This window comes from Paramormyrops kingsleyae, chromosome 6 (assembly GCF_048594095.1).
Source record: "Paramormyrops kingsleyae isolate MSU_618 chromosome 6, PKINGS_0.4, whole genome shotgun sequence".
Taxonomy (NCBI): Eukaryota; Metazoa; Chordata; class Actinopteri; order Osteoglossiformes; family Mormyridae; genus Paramormyrops; species Paramormyrops kingsleyae.
Window position 1 is genome coordinate 6,550,340 of NC_132802.1, and position 16,720 is coordinate 6,567,059.

At 47.4% G+C, this 16,720-nt stretch overlaps 1 protein-coding gene across 6 annotated transcripts in view; it reads right to left on the reverse strand.

Annotated features, from left to right (window-relative positions):
• The window catches only part of prdm16 (PR domain containing 16), a 170,305-nt gene that overhangs the window by 83,543 nt on the left and 70,042 nt on the right, over nt 1-16,720 (reverse strand). For all 6 annotated transcript variants that reach the window (XM_023841555.2, XM_023841550.2, XM_023841549.2 and 3 more), the window contains exon 3: nt 2,892-2,942. In XM_023841555.2, the coding sequence (XP_023697323.2) occupies nt 2,892-2,942 (51 nt within the window). The remainder of the gene's footprint in view (nt 1-2,891; nt 2,943-16,720) is intronic.

A 16,720-nucleotide genomic window follows, 5' to 3' on the forward strand; every position in this document is an offset into this window, starting at 1 on the left:
GAGAATGATAGATAGGTAGATAGATAGAGAGACGGATAGATAATGCTATAGATTATCGCCCACAGATGATTTTCCTGCTTGGGGCCATTCCCTGTGAGTAAACAGAGGACACTCCGGTGGGGGCTCTCATGCCCTCCTCATCCCCCCCCTCCCCCTGACCCCCCGCCCATTTCCCTCAAATTCACCTTGGTGAGGAGAGTGATGAGGATGTTGTCATGTCAGAGGCTGGAAATGAGAAGCGCTCTCTGGGCAGACCCTACAGGGCATCCCCAGAGCCGGCACGGCCACCTGAGCGCCACTGAGGTTGAAGGTCAAAGGTCAATGGGGGACGACCCTTTGGGGCGCCCACTGTGAGGATAGTGATAGGAATCCTGACTGCTACATTTTAGGTTCACAGGCCAGTGGGAGGAAGGGTATCACCAGGAAAGGTATGGACAGGCCTTCCTTTCATTGCGGGGGGGTATCAGATGAATACACGGGCTACGGCACTGCTTCCCAGTCCAGTCCTCAGGGACCCACAGACAGCGGAACGTTTTTGTGGAGCAAGAAATGTGCAGAGTCTGGCAGACAGCTGGGAGGGAGCAAAAATGTGGACTGTCTGTGGGCCCCGAGGACCGGGTGGGGGAATACTGGGCTACAGGACTAGTTGATTCAATTTGTGACCATCGTACTTCGTGAATAATTTTATGAATTTCCAGTGTTATTGAAAAGAACTTCAGAAATTAGCTACAATCGTAATAATACTGAGTCATAGAGGGACTTTGCTTAGACTTATGAAGATAGGATTCTATAAGACAATGGGAAGCTTCACTATGAGCTTTTGTTTTCATGCAGTCAGTAAGGATGCCATCCAAATCTCAGCTCGCTCTAATTGTTCTGTATAGTTAGGATTCCATTCCAGGGAGTATCTGAACAGCCTGGTTATCGTGACCCAGGCCACACAAAGCAGGCAGGCTCATAGACATGAGTGTATTCATTATAAAGCAGTAAGGTGCAGTATAAATCATACAGTGTGAGACACCATGTCTTCCCTGGGCTTCAAGAACGAACTATCACTGTGAGACTGGGGGAGGCCAGACCCTTAGTTACTCTGTTACCTCCTAAATGTCATAGCCCACCTTTAAATGTGACGTTTTGAGTCATCAGTTCATAAGTAAATAAACTGTAACCCTACAGGGATAAATATCTCATGTGTTCTCAGTGGTCAGAGGTGCCTGCCTACGAATGATGTATTCCTGTAATAAATGGTAATAGCATTCATGTGCGTAACAATTACCAAACGGACATTTAATATATCATGTGACCCCCGTGCCACCCTGTCTATAAGATCCGAGACTCGCTTTTTAATGCATCGTGTGACTCCTGTGCCACCCTGTCTATAAGAGCCGAGACTCGCTTTTTAATGCATCATGTGACTCCTGTGCCACCCTGTCTATAAGAGCCGAGACTCGCTTTTTAATGCATCATGTGACTCCTGTACCACCCTGTCTATAAGAGTCGAGACTCGCTTTTTAATGCATCGTGTGACTCCTGTGCCACCGTGTCTATAAGAGCCGAGACTCGCTTTTTAATGCACCATGTAACTCCTGTACCACCCTGTCTATAAGAGCCGAGACTCGCTTTTTAATGCATCATGTGACTCCTGTGCCACCGTGTCTATAAGAGCCGAGACTCGCTTTTTAATTCATCATGTGACTCCTGTGCCACCGTGTCTATAAGAGCCGAGACTCGCTTTTTAATGCACCATGTAACTCCTGTACCACCCTGTCTATAAGAGCCGAGACTCGCTTTTTAATGCATCATGTGACTCCTGTGCCACCGTGTCTATAAGAGCCGAGACTCGCTTTTTAATGCATCATGTGACTCCTGTGCCACCGTGTCTATAAGAGCCGAGACTCGCTTTTTAATTCATCATGTGACTCCTGTGCCACCGTGTCTATAAGAGCCGAGACTCGCTTTTTAATGCATCGTGTGACTCCTGTACTACCCTGAGTCTAAGTGTCGAGACTCGTTTTTTTTCTCCCTCCGAGTCACACCCCATCGCTGGCACACTTGCAGAATTGTGGCAAGAAGCAAGCAAACTTCCTGTAATGGCTAACCACAGCTTTGTGAATTCATACGGTTCATTTTGGCAACGGCGTCACAGATGGTCCGGATGATTCCGCTGACTGCCAATGCTGATCCTCCAAACAGGTGCCACGCTATTGTTCCTTCACGGACCATTGAGTTTATACCCAAACTCTTTCACTTTCTGCCTTGACCTCTTAACATCGTCCATAAAAAACAAACTACCCACCCTTCAATAAATCTATCACCTCATAAACTGACCACTCTGACTTCAATGAGACACGTCCGACCTCGAGGTCTTTTCAGAATCCCGCTCTATCAACAATGACTATCCAAACAAGAGGTTCTCCACGGGTTGTCCTGCTGTTGTCATGACCTCAGCCACAGATACTCCTGTTTCAGTACCATAGATACGGCATGACGAACAAGCTGGTGACATTAGTGTTGGGTTCAATCTGGATGTGGGCCTGAACCTCAGTGCAATATGACCTCCTTCACAAAATCAGTGGAAGATCACTATGGTTGTGGATACAGATGAGGTGCTGAGATCATTCTCCTACAGAAATCTGTAAAACGATACTTTTTATTGTGTGTGTGTGGAACTGGCTTAGTGATCAAACATATTGAGAGAGCTCCGGAAGTTTCCGTGATAAGGAGTATGCTTAGCTTTCCTCGTTAGCGGTGGCATGTACTGAGAGGGGTTGTGCTGGCTTGTTGGTACAGGGGCTGCTGATGTACAGCAGCGACTCAAACAGCAAGGGAGTGGGAAGCAGAGAATAGGCGAGCAAATGAAACAATCAAAACGAAAGCAAAACAAAACTAACCTTTTTGATGCAGCTGTCCTGGGATGTGATGTCGTGGTCGTTGAGCATTTGCTGTAGAGAAGAGAATATCATTGGTTATAACATACACAGATGCATAAACGTTTAAAATGAAAGAAGCAGGCATGCAAGAACTCACGCAAACATAGTTTTATCAATGCAATTCAGTGCCTGAAATAAATCAGGAATGACATGTAAGCTGAGCGCTGATCTAAACCCCAATAAGATTTTCTGCTTTGACCCAAAGCTCTGTGCCATTGGGAAGGCACGAGGGGTTAAATCTCCCTCTTTGTGTAACCAACGGGCCACCCTCGTAAATCTGACCACTAATTCACAGTTCAGTCGGGCAGGAAATTTCGGCTAAGACACTTGACTCAAACCCCGGGAGGAGATGTGGAATTACGCCTTTAGCAATATTTATCCTGCACGGGGTAAAGAATGTGTCCACTGTCTGTCCGGCCTGGTGAGAGGCTTGTTGATGAAGTGGAAGTCTGTTCTGGGGAGGGGTGATAATGGGGAATCATACTGGGGCTTCTCACTGGGGCCCATTCATCGGGATTTGGGGTAGGGAGGGGTGACAGATGGAGAGATGGCTGTATTCTGAATTTATCTGGGATTATCAAACCATATTACAGCACCTACTCCCACCTCGGACCACCCCTCCTCCCGTCTCGCGAAACAGAGTCCGTGTTGTTGGCTGTCCAGCGGGCGGCGTCTCACGCACAGCCCCTGACACGCCGTGTTTTCATTCGTCCTGAAGGGCTCTTCAGTACGTTAAAATGATGTATCTTCAGATCACGAGCCGCTTACAGGCGCAGCTTGTGGAAACGTCAGCCGTCGCTTTGTCGGAGGTTAACGGCGGGACAAACTGCAATGCGCAGTAGCTTGTAGTAGTAGTAGTTTCTCATCTTTGCAGCTACCTCAGGCTTTTCTAGAATGTTCCCCCGTGTTTGCCTCTGGTGTCTGTGCATAGTTTGCCCATGCAGCAAAGATCGATCTTTCGATTCTTGTCTTTACTGACAATGCAATCTGATGATATTTCATTATTTATTCACTGGCTTACACTGAGTTCCGTGGATACTTGGTAGAACATGGGAAATCACCTCCATGCCTGCAGGTCGCTAAACCAGTAACCTGCATCCTCCCCCAGTTGCATTATAACGCTATGATTAATATTTCACTACTGCTCTTTATCTTCATGTATTTGCCTGTACTGTGGTTCATTTGTCTCTTTGTATTTCGGTCAGTTTTCCATCTCACATATTTATTACTTATTTCTATACTCCTTATTATATTGCACTGTTTTCTCCTGCACTCTGTTACATTTCCCTGCAACTGTAGTATAAGAATCTTGCAGTGTTCCTTGGAACACAGGTGACAAAACTTGAAACTTGAAATATTATTGATATGATACAGGTAGCGTGCCGATGTCACACGTGATGGAGGCTTGTGAACGCTGGCCACACAGACTCAGCACAGCTAAGCCTTTGGCTTCGTATCTCAGTGACTCACTGTAAGGGGAACCGCGGAGCGGAACCGCACTAAGAGAACCGCAGGGCGCGACCGCCGCAGCAGGACCGCCGAGCGCAGCCTGAACACTGTCGCCGTCTCCTTCTCTTTGCTGTTTGTTATTTTATGCAGTTTACCTCCAGCGGGGGCAGCCCGCAGCTGAAAGCCGCCCCCCTCCACACACTTTCACGCCACACGCTGGATGCTTGTGGGTAGGGGGGTTATTCACATGAGCGCCTTAAGCTGGGATCCTCCGGGAACCAGCCAATCCAGGCGGCTGAAGCCAAACAGGGGGACACCGCTCCTTCACTGCCTTCGCCTGGGCATTTTTGGGGTCCCCTCCAACGTCCAAGTTGTCGACAGGGGGGGACTTCCCATTATGAATTCCCAAAAACCAGTGGCCCCATGAAGACAGAATTTCCAGGGTTACATTTATGGATATAATATGATATGATAATTTAGATTATAGCAACACATTTGTTATTAGAACTTTCAGCAAGAGTTTGTTAGACATTAGACAAATTTGCCCACCCCCCCCACCCCCAGCTTTAATGGATTATTCCAACTTTCAGACTTCATGCAATGATGCAATGACAAACTCCAAACCCTTAAGTCCGCCCCTGGTTGTCGAAAGAAATAAAAAAAAAAACCACAACCACTGGATCCCCATGGCTCTTAGTGAGCAGATACAGTGAACACTGCCCTGGATGAAACATGGCCCTGATAGAGCAGCAGCGGCACTGCACCAAAGTGGAAATAGGCGTTCATCAAACTGGACTTCAAGCCATGGTGTCCGTGTGGACAGGACTGTACGCTCTGAGGAACGGAGATCCTGCTTTAATGTTTCTGCCTGGCTGTACAGGGCTCCATGTAACAGGTTTAAAATGATAGGACGATGGAGCTCATATAGATACAATGGCACTTCATTCACGTAGGTCCATCTGGAGCAGGGGCTCCCAAAGTGGGGGGTGCCGGCAGGGGGTGGCGATATGATTTCCAGAGTATGAAAAAAAATCTGTCATAACTGCGACGGGTCGATCACGATAAATCTACTTAATGGAAATGCAGCCCTGGTCAGGGACCAAAGAGGACCCCCCCCCCCCGCCCCAGCCAAACGGGGAGGGGGGTGCATGTTTCTGACACTGTTATTTTGGGGGTTGTGGGCTAAAAACATTAGATCTAGACGAGGTCCACCTTATAACAACAATAAAAACAAATAAATAACAAGGCAAAATGGTTGCTAAAGCAAAAGACGGATAATTCAACATAGTTTGGTGTGGGACTGTCCTGCTGCCTCTGAATCGACCATGTGTGTCTCATCGGACGGCTGTATTACCTAGTGGGTAATATGTAAAGTACGTTGATTTGATCCGGAAAAAGCTTCTGACAAGTGAAAACACGATGAAACGTTAGAATATTAGTGGGGGGAAAAAAAACACATGAATCACCCCCAGCCTTGTACATGACTTCATTTCAGAACAGTGCGAAATTTAAAAAGGGGGGTATGTCATCGAATAAAAAGGCTTTTAAAAGGCTGGGCGACTCAGCTGACATCCGTCACACTCCTGCCGTGACCTTTAGGCCTTCAGGCGTTTCGCCTGTCGATGCCGCTTATGAAAAAGTGACAAACTACAAATGCGTCGCAGGTACGAGTCATTCGTCGGCGTCTGCCAGAGTATCCACAGACAAAAGCGTCTTTGTACGCCGCATGTCCAATGCTCTGAAAAAGGTGAAATAAACGAATTAAATGACCTGATGAATATTCAGCTGCCTGCTGAGTGTTTGGACGGAAATCACGTAAGCACACACAAAAAAAAACATCTCCAGAAGAGCCTAGTTCCAAGATTCCATGTCCAGGGCATTTTCAACCCCCCCCCCCAACCAGCCCCCGTTTGCATTGCATGCCACCGCAGCAGATTCGGACAAAAGAAAACAAATTTCAGCGATTCCACTGAAGTACGAGTCGTGTTTTTCCAGTTGAGCGGCAGAAGGGATGTACACACACACACACACACGAAAATACAGCCCTATAATTTGCAGGAAAGTAGTTTTGTTCTGATCTCTCACAAACATAAGCAGTAATTTGGCTTCAAAAAAATAAATCAAAACAGCATCAATTTTGCAGTGCTTTTGTAGCCTAATTAAGGTCTTCTAATGGCAATTATAAAATAATTATGGCCGATTGGAGGCCGCAGGGCAGATAGATGGGCCTGGTGCGCCGGGGGCAGGCCAAACCTGCGGGAATTGTCTCGGGGAGACTTTGGTGTTTCTTGCCAAAAACAATTCTCTTCAACTCTGGATAATATGGCAACATGGATGCTTGGCTGATAGATGGTTACGGATGTCAGAAGCCACAAGTTTCTAAAAAAGAAAGACATGAAAACAAACCTCGGGACCCTCGAAGCGTCTGAGTGACATCGCCACTGGCTCGGGGAACCACAGCACGGCAGCCGCAAATTGAAAGTTTTACAACGCATTTATTGGGAAATCTCCATTGTTTGGACAATATTTAATGAGGTAAGAGAGGAGAAAAAAATAACAATACGGATCTCTTGATATATAGCCGTCTTTGAATATAAGCACCTGACAAAAAAATAAAGGGGGCATATCCAATCAGTTATGAGGGTTAGGGTGGGACGAGACGGGTGCTGGATACAGTTGTCGTGCTTCCCAGTGAGGCGTTACAGTCTCAAAGAGAGTGAGCATAGCATGTCAAACACGATCACAGAGAACCTGTCTCACGCCGACATTAATCATGTCCATCCTGTTCTACAGCAGCCCCAGTCAAACAGCCCCTCTGAACGAGTCAATCAAAGCTGGGGGGGTAGGGGGCGCCCGCTAGACGGGGGGCCGTACCAGCTCCAAGCCGCTGACGTCATTCCTGATATCGCGTGCGCACGCACTAACACACGCACACATGCAGAAAAAACATAACCGTTATTGTTTTTGCTGTGTAAAAAAAAAAAATCATGATTCTGGAAGGCAAGAGGCCCACAACATGGCCTCCACCCTCTGTTTGGGTCCCTCCCCGAAAGGCGTTTTGCCCCCGCGAGAAGCAGACGAAAGCTATTTCGGGAGTTTCTGGCGAAGATATCGGCGTGGGCCCTGAGAAACAAGCCCTCCTCAGCTATCGCCGCTTAAGACATATTTCCACAATGAGGGCGCTGATAAAATAAAATAAATAAAAGCAAAAAAAAAACCCTGCTGCTCTACAAATGCCAGGAAACTGAGTGGCGATCTGATACAATATATTTATGATGACTTTAATAAGCTGAAACCTTGACGCTTTTCCTTTTTTTTTGTTTTTTGCCAAGGCAAACACGGAGAGAGGACTGATAGTGCACACCCGGCGGCTATCGATAGGAGGGTAATTAAACGTAATCACTCCCATCTTAGCATTGTTTGAGTCATTATTATATTCTTATCGGCTACTTCGAGCCCCTCGTCAGCGAATGTGAGAACAGCGCGGGGGGGGTAGTGCACTGGCTAGCCAATGGCACGGCTCCCATCGTCTGACCGCAAATGAGGAGATGTTAGAGGCCATTTTGTCAGAGTGCAGTTAGCTACTTATCACAATGGGATTAAGTTAACAGTTACTCAACTGGGATGTGGCACTTGGGACGTAAAGCTCAAGAAGGTAGGGCATTACGCGAGGACAGGCCCTGGGGACAGAAGAGGGTCATTGTGTGGGCACTGCTGCCTCACTGCTATCACTGCTGCCTCACTGCTGTCACTGCTGCCTCACTGCTATCACTGCTCCCTCACTGCTGTCACTGGTGCCTCACTGCTGTCACTGGGCGATGGCATGGCAAGAGGCTGCCACGCCGTGCCCGACTCGCTGTGGAACTGCATGACGTCTGACGCAGTCGCAGGTCTGCTCAATCCATTTTGCAATTAACAATTCAATTTAAAAACTTAAAAATGAAATAAAAAATGGCCACAGATTAATTAGCATTATGCTGGAGTGTCTCTGTGTAAGGCTCTAAGCTAGCATAAATGCTAATTGAGCAATTGTGGGTTAGTATAATGGTTTGTATAGAAGCTGATGAAAAGCAGAAAAATATTGTCCCCTTGTTTTAAATTTTATTCTGTATACAGATATCATTGAAAGTGATTTCAGGATTTTTTTCAGGGAGTATGCATTGAAATCTTATAAACCTAAAAGACTGGTCGTCTGACAGACTGACTGACTGTTTGGCTGTTACCTGACCAGTTACTCCTCAAATCTACTGATTGTTTGTTACCTGTTGTCTGATTGATTAACCATTTCCTGACTGATTGGCTGTTTCCTGACTGACAGTTAGCTGATTGGCCGTTCCCTGACTGACTGTCACCTGGCAGATTATGTGTTTACTGAGCGACTCTTACCTGATTGGCTGTGTCCTGACTGACATTTACTTGATTGATCGACTGACTGTTACCTGACAGATGAACTGTTTCCTGGCTGAGTGACTGTTTCCTGATTGGCTGTTTCCAAACTTACAGTTACCTGATTGACCAACTGACTGTTACCTGACAGACTAACTGTTTCCCAGCTGAGTGACTGATATCTGATTGGCTGTTACTGGCCCACTCTTTCCCCATCACTTTGAGAAATGACTGGCTGAAGCTTACCCAGCGAACACAGTCTGAAGGTGACAGCTCTTCGTATAAAACCTCAAATGGACCAAAGCCGTTTGGAAAATGAAATAAACAAAAAATAAAAAAAGAGCCTTATTAAATGGATCCAATTTTTATTTATGTATGTCTCATTCATCAACGGACGGTAGCCTTGTCCTTTTAAGCTACAGCTCTGGACTTCATATTGACCAAACAATACAGATAAATTACCTGCCAGCCTCGCTTTATTGATAAGTCATTTCGGAAGATGATCAGCAATAATCATAAGTGAGTGCATAAGGAGAGATACATCTTTCTGTAATAGTGCGTCTGACAGCCACAGTCCATTCCATACACTAATAAATAACGGAGCCCTTATGGATTGATAAATGTTTATAGATCCAGCTGCTCTTTCTACTCTGTGGTCTCCTGGCCGCCTGCCGACTGTTGCTTTCTGAATCCTCCTACAGCGTTGCTTTTTATCTAGCCGATGCCTCCAAACAATCTGGATGGGCAGCCGCTTTACAGGACGGTGTGGCCCCATGCCGGCGGAATGTGGCGCGGTGGCATTCCTGCTTATTAATTAACACCTCCCTCGTCTAATGTCAAGTGCGAACTCTCGTAGCCGCCATCGCTGCCGAGTCGTGACAGCCGGCCGGGCAGCCCCTGTCCTCGCTGAGCCGAAGCCCTAAAGGATAGAAGTAGCCCTCCACCCGTGGCGGGCATGTACTGTAAGTGCGTGTTGCACTGTGTCGTCTCGCCCGTTTTGAATCTGCGCACTCGGCATCGACCCGGGTGTTTGGATCCAAGCCCTCGGCCGAGAGACACACAAAAAAACATCAATCTGGGCCTTTAATTCGGCCTAGGAATTTCTCTGTATGCAAATGTACGCCGAAAACATACTTGCAAGACGAGATCTTTCCTCGTCCACATCTTGGATGGCTGCCCGCAAGATATTGTCACGTGATGACGGACGGGGCAGACTTAAATTACATGTATCATTTATCAAGCCGCGCTCGGTATTTACGGTTTGTGCAAATTTCAGCGTAAATAAACCGCTTTCGCCAGTCTTTTATTTCAGCTCCTCGCGTGCGGCTTGCTGGTCGCTTCCCAGCGCCGCCAATCTGTGGGCACTCAGAAATTGCTGGCGAGCTTTAAACGGCCTCTTTTTACTCTCAGCTCTGCCCGCGAGCCAGGATTTCCAGGGACTTCTCTCGCGTGGGGGGGCCGGGGGGTCACCTGGCCCACGATTTGGCGCACGCCCCGACGCGGAGGCCCTGCATGTGCGGCCTGGTGCTCGGCAGAAAGGGGGCGCCAGCGAGCGGCACGCGCGGCGTCTTCTCTGCCGCGGCGGGGGTTTACAGCGGGGTCAGCTTCCCCCGAGTCCGCGGGAGAGTCGCACAGCGCCTCGCTTGATGGGATTTCTTTCCCCGGGTAAATAAATACCGCGGCCATGTATTTCCTGCCAGAGTGTGGTGCAGCCTGATGTTGTGAAAAAGGCTGGGAAAGGCTGAATTTGGAGGGAGGGGGCACAGAAATCCAAGGGCCCGGGGGCTGGCTGTGACACACTGCTTATAACCCTCATGCCACGGCTCTCCCGCCCAGCCCCGCGGTCCTTCCGGCGGGCTCCTTCCTGTCAATGGGCCCCTTTGTTGCCCCCCCGTGGCAGAACTTTCCCCAGGACCCTGCGGGGCCCGCGGACTCGTCCCGTCAATGGGAAGGCACAAACCGCCGCTTGCGCACGCGCTGCCAAGCCAAACACCTCGTAATTTTATAAAAACAGCCTTTGTTTCGACGCAGACGCCCTCTTTCTTAAGATGTCTAAGCCCCTTCTCATTACAGCCCTCACGCACCGACAGGCCAGTTTATTACCGCTGCTAATGGCTCGTATATTTTCAGGGAAACGCTATAGGACGTGAAAAAAAGGGGTAGCTTTGCCTAACAGACAAAAACGTCTTTTCACGTGTATTGCTTATAAAGATTTTTCAAACGCAGCGCTGGAATAGGCGGGCAAACAGCTTGGGCCCAGTGATGACAACATTTTTCTTAGTGACTCAAATGAAACACAACTAATTTTATAAGGAGGGAAACAGGACAGCAGCGCAGGGAAGAGAAAGAAAATGAGCTTTTCTTGGTGGCCGAAGAAAGAACAGAAAAGAACAGAAAAAAACAAAAATTAAGGAACATATGTGACTGTGGTTAGGAATGGAGCTGCAGTCTTGGTATCTCAATGTAAACTGTCTGGGGCTTTTTGATACAATGTGCTGATACCTCCTCTCATGGGCCAGAGCAGAGAATGAACTGAAAAGAAGCTACCAAAAGAGCTATTTAAATCGTTTACACAAATCTCACCATAATAAGCAGGCAGCATTTGTAGGGATGCTCAAATATACTACATTTTCCAATGTTGTCATCTACCTATGGGAAATGTTCTACAGTGTAAAGTAATGACATTTCCACTCTCGTACAGCTAGATGTCTTATTGCAGATAATCACGCGCAATAGGTGCCCAAACTACTGCTCCCCCTGCTGGCTTCTTCGTCTGAACAGAACTCAAGACTGCCCAACAGGATACAGAGGCCACTGCAACTTTCTGTTGCCTGAGTTCCACTCAACAAGTGGACCTTTAAGCTGACAATGCAAAGGTTGTGGGTTCAAATCCCAGGGAATACACATAACTTATAGCCCTTCCCTCTACAGTGAAGTGCTTCGGACAGAAGTGTCAGATAAATGAATTAAATATAAAAATAAGCTTGGTTCCATGTTGTGCTAACTACTCCCTTTCTCAAAACTGAACATGTTTTGGGGTCAGCAGTCAAGTCACAGTAACAGTGAAGTTATAGTCTAGGGTCCCAGTGAGACTATTCTGAGAAGCAGAGAACACGGGGGTGGGGGACACCATGGATCGCATGCTTATTAATATTGTTTTTGTTGTTGTAATGTTGTTGCTATTACTGTTGCCCCTTGTCCTTTTATAACATCAGGAAAGAGAGACAGAATGCTGCCTGTACACTGCAAATGAGCTGTGGCTATAGAATTGTTTACCTTGCCCAATAGAGAGGAGTCCAATCAGATTGCTTAATTGTCAGGCTACTAATACTCCCATGCGAAGTGAGCTGCATCAGCCATCAGATAGCGCCTGGTGATATAGGCGAAAGGATCACAAACAAGATATACACTCTGCCAGACTGACGGGGAACAAAGGCAGCCTTCTGCAAAGTCACCGTCCGCGATTTACGGGGCGAAATTCCTGCGAAATTGCGTGCATATTAAACACAACAAAATAAATCACATTTGGGGTAGTGTTATGTGCCTTGTCAAAGCTGGCAAAAACGTTTAGGGAAATCCAGCGTAAACCAGGCGCTGAGTGTCGACGGAAACAAAATGGCTTATTTAATGAAAACACGGCGCATTTCGCGATCGAGAGATGCTTCATAAATCATCTCATTCTAAATATGAAATAGAACATGTCAACGGAGGGGTGCAGGGAAATCTACATTTTAAAAACGATGGAGTAAGGAAAAAAGGAATTGCGCAAATAAATTGGCCTTAAATACGTGGGGGCATTTGTGCCAGCCCCTGTTAGGATATGTACCCAGCTGTCAAGAGGCAGATCCTGGCACACTACCAGCGACTAGAGCATATGGGTTTTGGAAGGGGGGGGCACAGCTTCAAACATCTCACTCAAGCAAGTGCCCCCCTAAAATTAACAAAGTCATAGAGTTTGGGAATCTGCATCAGTTGGGATCCAGTTGGACCAGTGTAATGACCCGTGATTGGTTATTTGGTTGCGTCCCATTGGGTGAAAGCAGGCGATGATTGACAGCACACAGTAATCCCACCTACTGTGGCTTTCAGAGACTGATTTTTTCCACTAACATATAAATATGCCTTTAAGAATTGCACACTGTAGCCAGAGTACTAAAAATATCCCTCTGCAGATTTGATGGACCTCTGCTAGTAGAGTGAGCGGGTCCAGGTGGATTCATTCGCTCGGGTTGTCTGACCGCTCTGACTGACAGCGTATGGGTTGTGGCACTACGCTGAAATGGCGGTTGATCCATTTACTGCCTGCTGTCCATGAAACGGCTCCGGCCTCTAGACTCACAGTCAGGAGATAGCATTTATCACCGTGCTGTCTGCGCTCAGGTCCAGAAGATCAGCCCATCACCACCACCATAAATGTCAGCCAGCGATGATTGATGCGACTAATGAAATCGATCATCTGGCCCATAGAGCGCGGTGCTCCTATGATTCACTGCTGTCTGTTTACTCAGACCGAGAGGCTACTTGAAAGATGAACCGTCAGTGGGACATTGTTCAGTCATCGTAAGGCATCGATTTGTTTTTCCTGTTAAACCCGGGCGGCCTCATCTTTATGACTGTCCTTGATTTTTTTCTAGGCATTTTCTGCTGAAAAAAAAAAATCAAAGACCAGAGATAGGCGACATTCTGATTTATTGCACGGTTCATCGTTCATGCCGGGTTTTTTTTGTCTTTTAACAAATAAGGAAAGAGGATGAGGTTTCACTGAGTCATTGATTCTGACAAATGTACGTCACAAGAACAGGCCCCGTTAAACCCTCTTTCTGTTTTTATCAGTGACTTTTCGATTGCTGGTCCTTTACCAATAACAGTTGTCTCATAATTATGAAAAACGAACCGTTGCGTATTGAGACACGGCAGTGGACACAGCTGGTCACTCATCCCAACGATGGCAGGAGAACACGAAGGAATTAGAGGTCATCTGTAGTGTTGAGCAAGTTGAGCAAAGCACCTTGGGGGACCAGTGTTGGATAGTGACAGTGGGAATAACCGGAATATCAAGAAATTGGGGTCGTCAGCAGACTCGAGACTGCAGGCCAGCTGGTTTCCGCCAGACACCAATCAGAATCTACAAACCAGGGTCTCCTGGATACTGTTGTGAGAGCAGAAGGTCATTTGGTTGTGTTCCAACAACATGACATAACTGAATGCAGCTGCTGGTGTCCACGCCCTGGTCAAGGAACGCAGGAATCCATCGCCTGTGAATTTCTCCAATGCTCTGCAGCAATTCCGACTACTGACCTGATTTTCCGAGCTGTTTCCTTTAGAAAAGTACCGGTAGAGTCCATTACAGCGGGCCGAAGGCCACGGTGAGGTGGAGCGAGCAATCTGGAAAAGGTGATGACAGCTACAGACCGGGTGAAGCCTCCCCTTCCCAGGCCGGAACAGCTGTCTGCGAATTCCCCCGGCGATGAACTTCGGCTCATTACGAATTACTTTATTAGAGCGCGATAACGTTTTACTGCCTTGCTTGCGGGGAGCGATCGCAGCAGACTGACGGACACTGCTCATCACTGCTTATCAGGAGGTACCTTCAGAGAGGTATTAAAAATATACAAACAGTAGTTTCTGATTGCGCTGTGATCCGCGATATTAGTGTCATCTTTTCATCGGTGGCATTATCGCAAACTGTGTGAGCATTACTAACAGCCAGAGAGGTCTTAGCGCGCTTGTGCCACTTCCCTGCTTTCAAATGTAATCTTCATAGCGGCTAATTTTAGCGGCGAGCATTTCACAAGTGCCGCAGACATACCTCGGCTACTGTTTATGTCGATGTTCACTTTCTGACCTCTCTTTTAACCTTCGCTTGCATTTACCGCAACCAAACATGATAAATCAAAAAGAATCACAAGTTTTAAGAGATTTTTTGAGGCTGTTTTTCTTCAGCGTCATCGAACTTTAACGGATGCGGCCAGAACTTGGACAGAACGTCAGACGTGGCGAGCAAAAAAATCAGCCCGTTCTTCACACGAGAAAACAGTACGGCTTTATCCTGGCTTTAGTCGCATGGCGAAAAAAATGATGACACGCTCTTCTAGCCGGCATTAATCTTTACAGTCTGCTTTTTAAAATAACAAGAGTCTTTTCTCCCCCGGGTCAGAAGGGAAGGCCGTCGGTCTGTCGATGGAAGAATTTTTTTCTTGTTAATATTGGACGGAGTCTGAGTCGGCACTGACAGGAGGTACGACGCACAGGGTGTCAAAGTCCGCGACCCCTTCATGCTAGTCATGGCTGTAGACTCCTTGGCCCATTGCACTTTAGGGCTGTTAAAGGCGTTATCTTGGCCAGCCCAGGCCAGATAACGAGGTCGCTGCTGGCAGAATTGAGACCCAGAGCTAGAGACTGGCTGGGGATTTGAGCCCCTGCTATGGGCCTGTGAAAACGAGCCTTTGCTCTGTACTGGTCATTGTTTGGGTTTTTGTCCAGACAGGAATCCTAGTTTATCAGGGGCAAGAGACCTATCAGTGGAGTCCATCCCCTACAAGTGTCCATTACAGGGAGATAGGGGATGTGGTCAGTGTTTCCCAAAGAGGTCGGCCTCCCTGCATGCTGGAGCCAGTGATCTCTCCTGCCAATATCCTACTTTGGCTAAAACCTGTGATGCTGGCTCTAAAAATGAATGTTCCTTCGTAAATTCCTCCAGCATTTCATCTCACGCACAGACCAGAACTCCTGCCGCATATCAGCCATGCTCTTTTTTTCCCCCAATTAAAAAGGTCAGCGAAAAGCAACGATACCTCTTCGCTTTTCACCATATACGGCCGCGCAGCGCAACGAACACAAGATCAGGCATTTCCCAGCAGTTTCCGGTCCTCCCGTTTGGGTTGACGGGTGCCACTGAAGCGAAGATGGAGCTTGGGTTCCATCGACCCTGCCACTGCCACCCTATGGTATCGCCATTCTTGCCCGCGGCTTCCTCCCTGCCACATGCAAAACCATCCGTATCAGCGGCATGTTCTCCATTAAACGCTGTGAGTCGCATACAGATGGGAGGCTCCAGCTAAACGATTATCTGCGTAGATCTTCTATGCCAGCCATCTGCCTACTCCCTCCCCACGAATCCCACCTCACAGAGGAGTCCCCTGCCCCTGCTCCAGCGCTGGCAGCACGGACAATGGGCATGTTGTGCGAGCAGCTCCGCTTCCCGGATGGTCAGTCTGGTAGTGGGCCCACTGGCCTGACCCCGCATACTAGAACTCAGGCCACTCTCCCGGAGATGGCGTGAAACAGCCTTTCATAGCTCTGCCGCTCCGCTGATTGAGACGTTGGGCCTGTCTGGCAGCAGCTAGTCGGCCGCTCCTCTCAGCCTAATTGGAATCTAAATGTTATGCAGGGGGAGGGTTCCATTTTCATTGCGGAGTAGAGGGGGGGGGGGTGTTCCAGGGCTAGGCAGTATTTTAAGTAATTTATAACTTTCTTTCTTCCTGTTTTCTTTTTCCTGTTTAGGAGGAGCTGACCTAAAGGAATAAGGGCAAGACACAGATTTGCTTGTGACCACTGTGACTGTGCCGGGTCTCTCCCAGTCTGAGTCCAAATGTCTGTGCAGAAAAACCACTTCGATACAAACACAATGACTACATGAATCACAATGGCTGCATGTAAATAATTTATGACTAAATACTAGAAAATGATGACAACTAGAAAAGTGTCCCTTTCCTGGTGCTATACATACGAATAACTGTTGCTTCTCTGTGAACTTTGATCATTATACATTTGATCATACATACAGCTTTATTTGAATCAAATAATAATAATAATTGTTGCAAACAAATAAGATGAAATTAGAAGCTTGTGGACTAAATAGTCACACCCTGTTAAGAGTTCAGATTTTTTTTTTTAATTCCCAGATGTAAATAGTCCTTGGCGTCTACATAAGTCAGCAGTGTGTCCTGCATCGT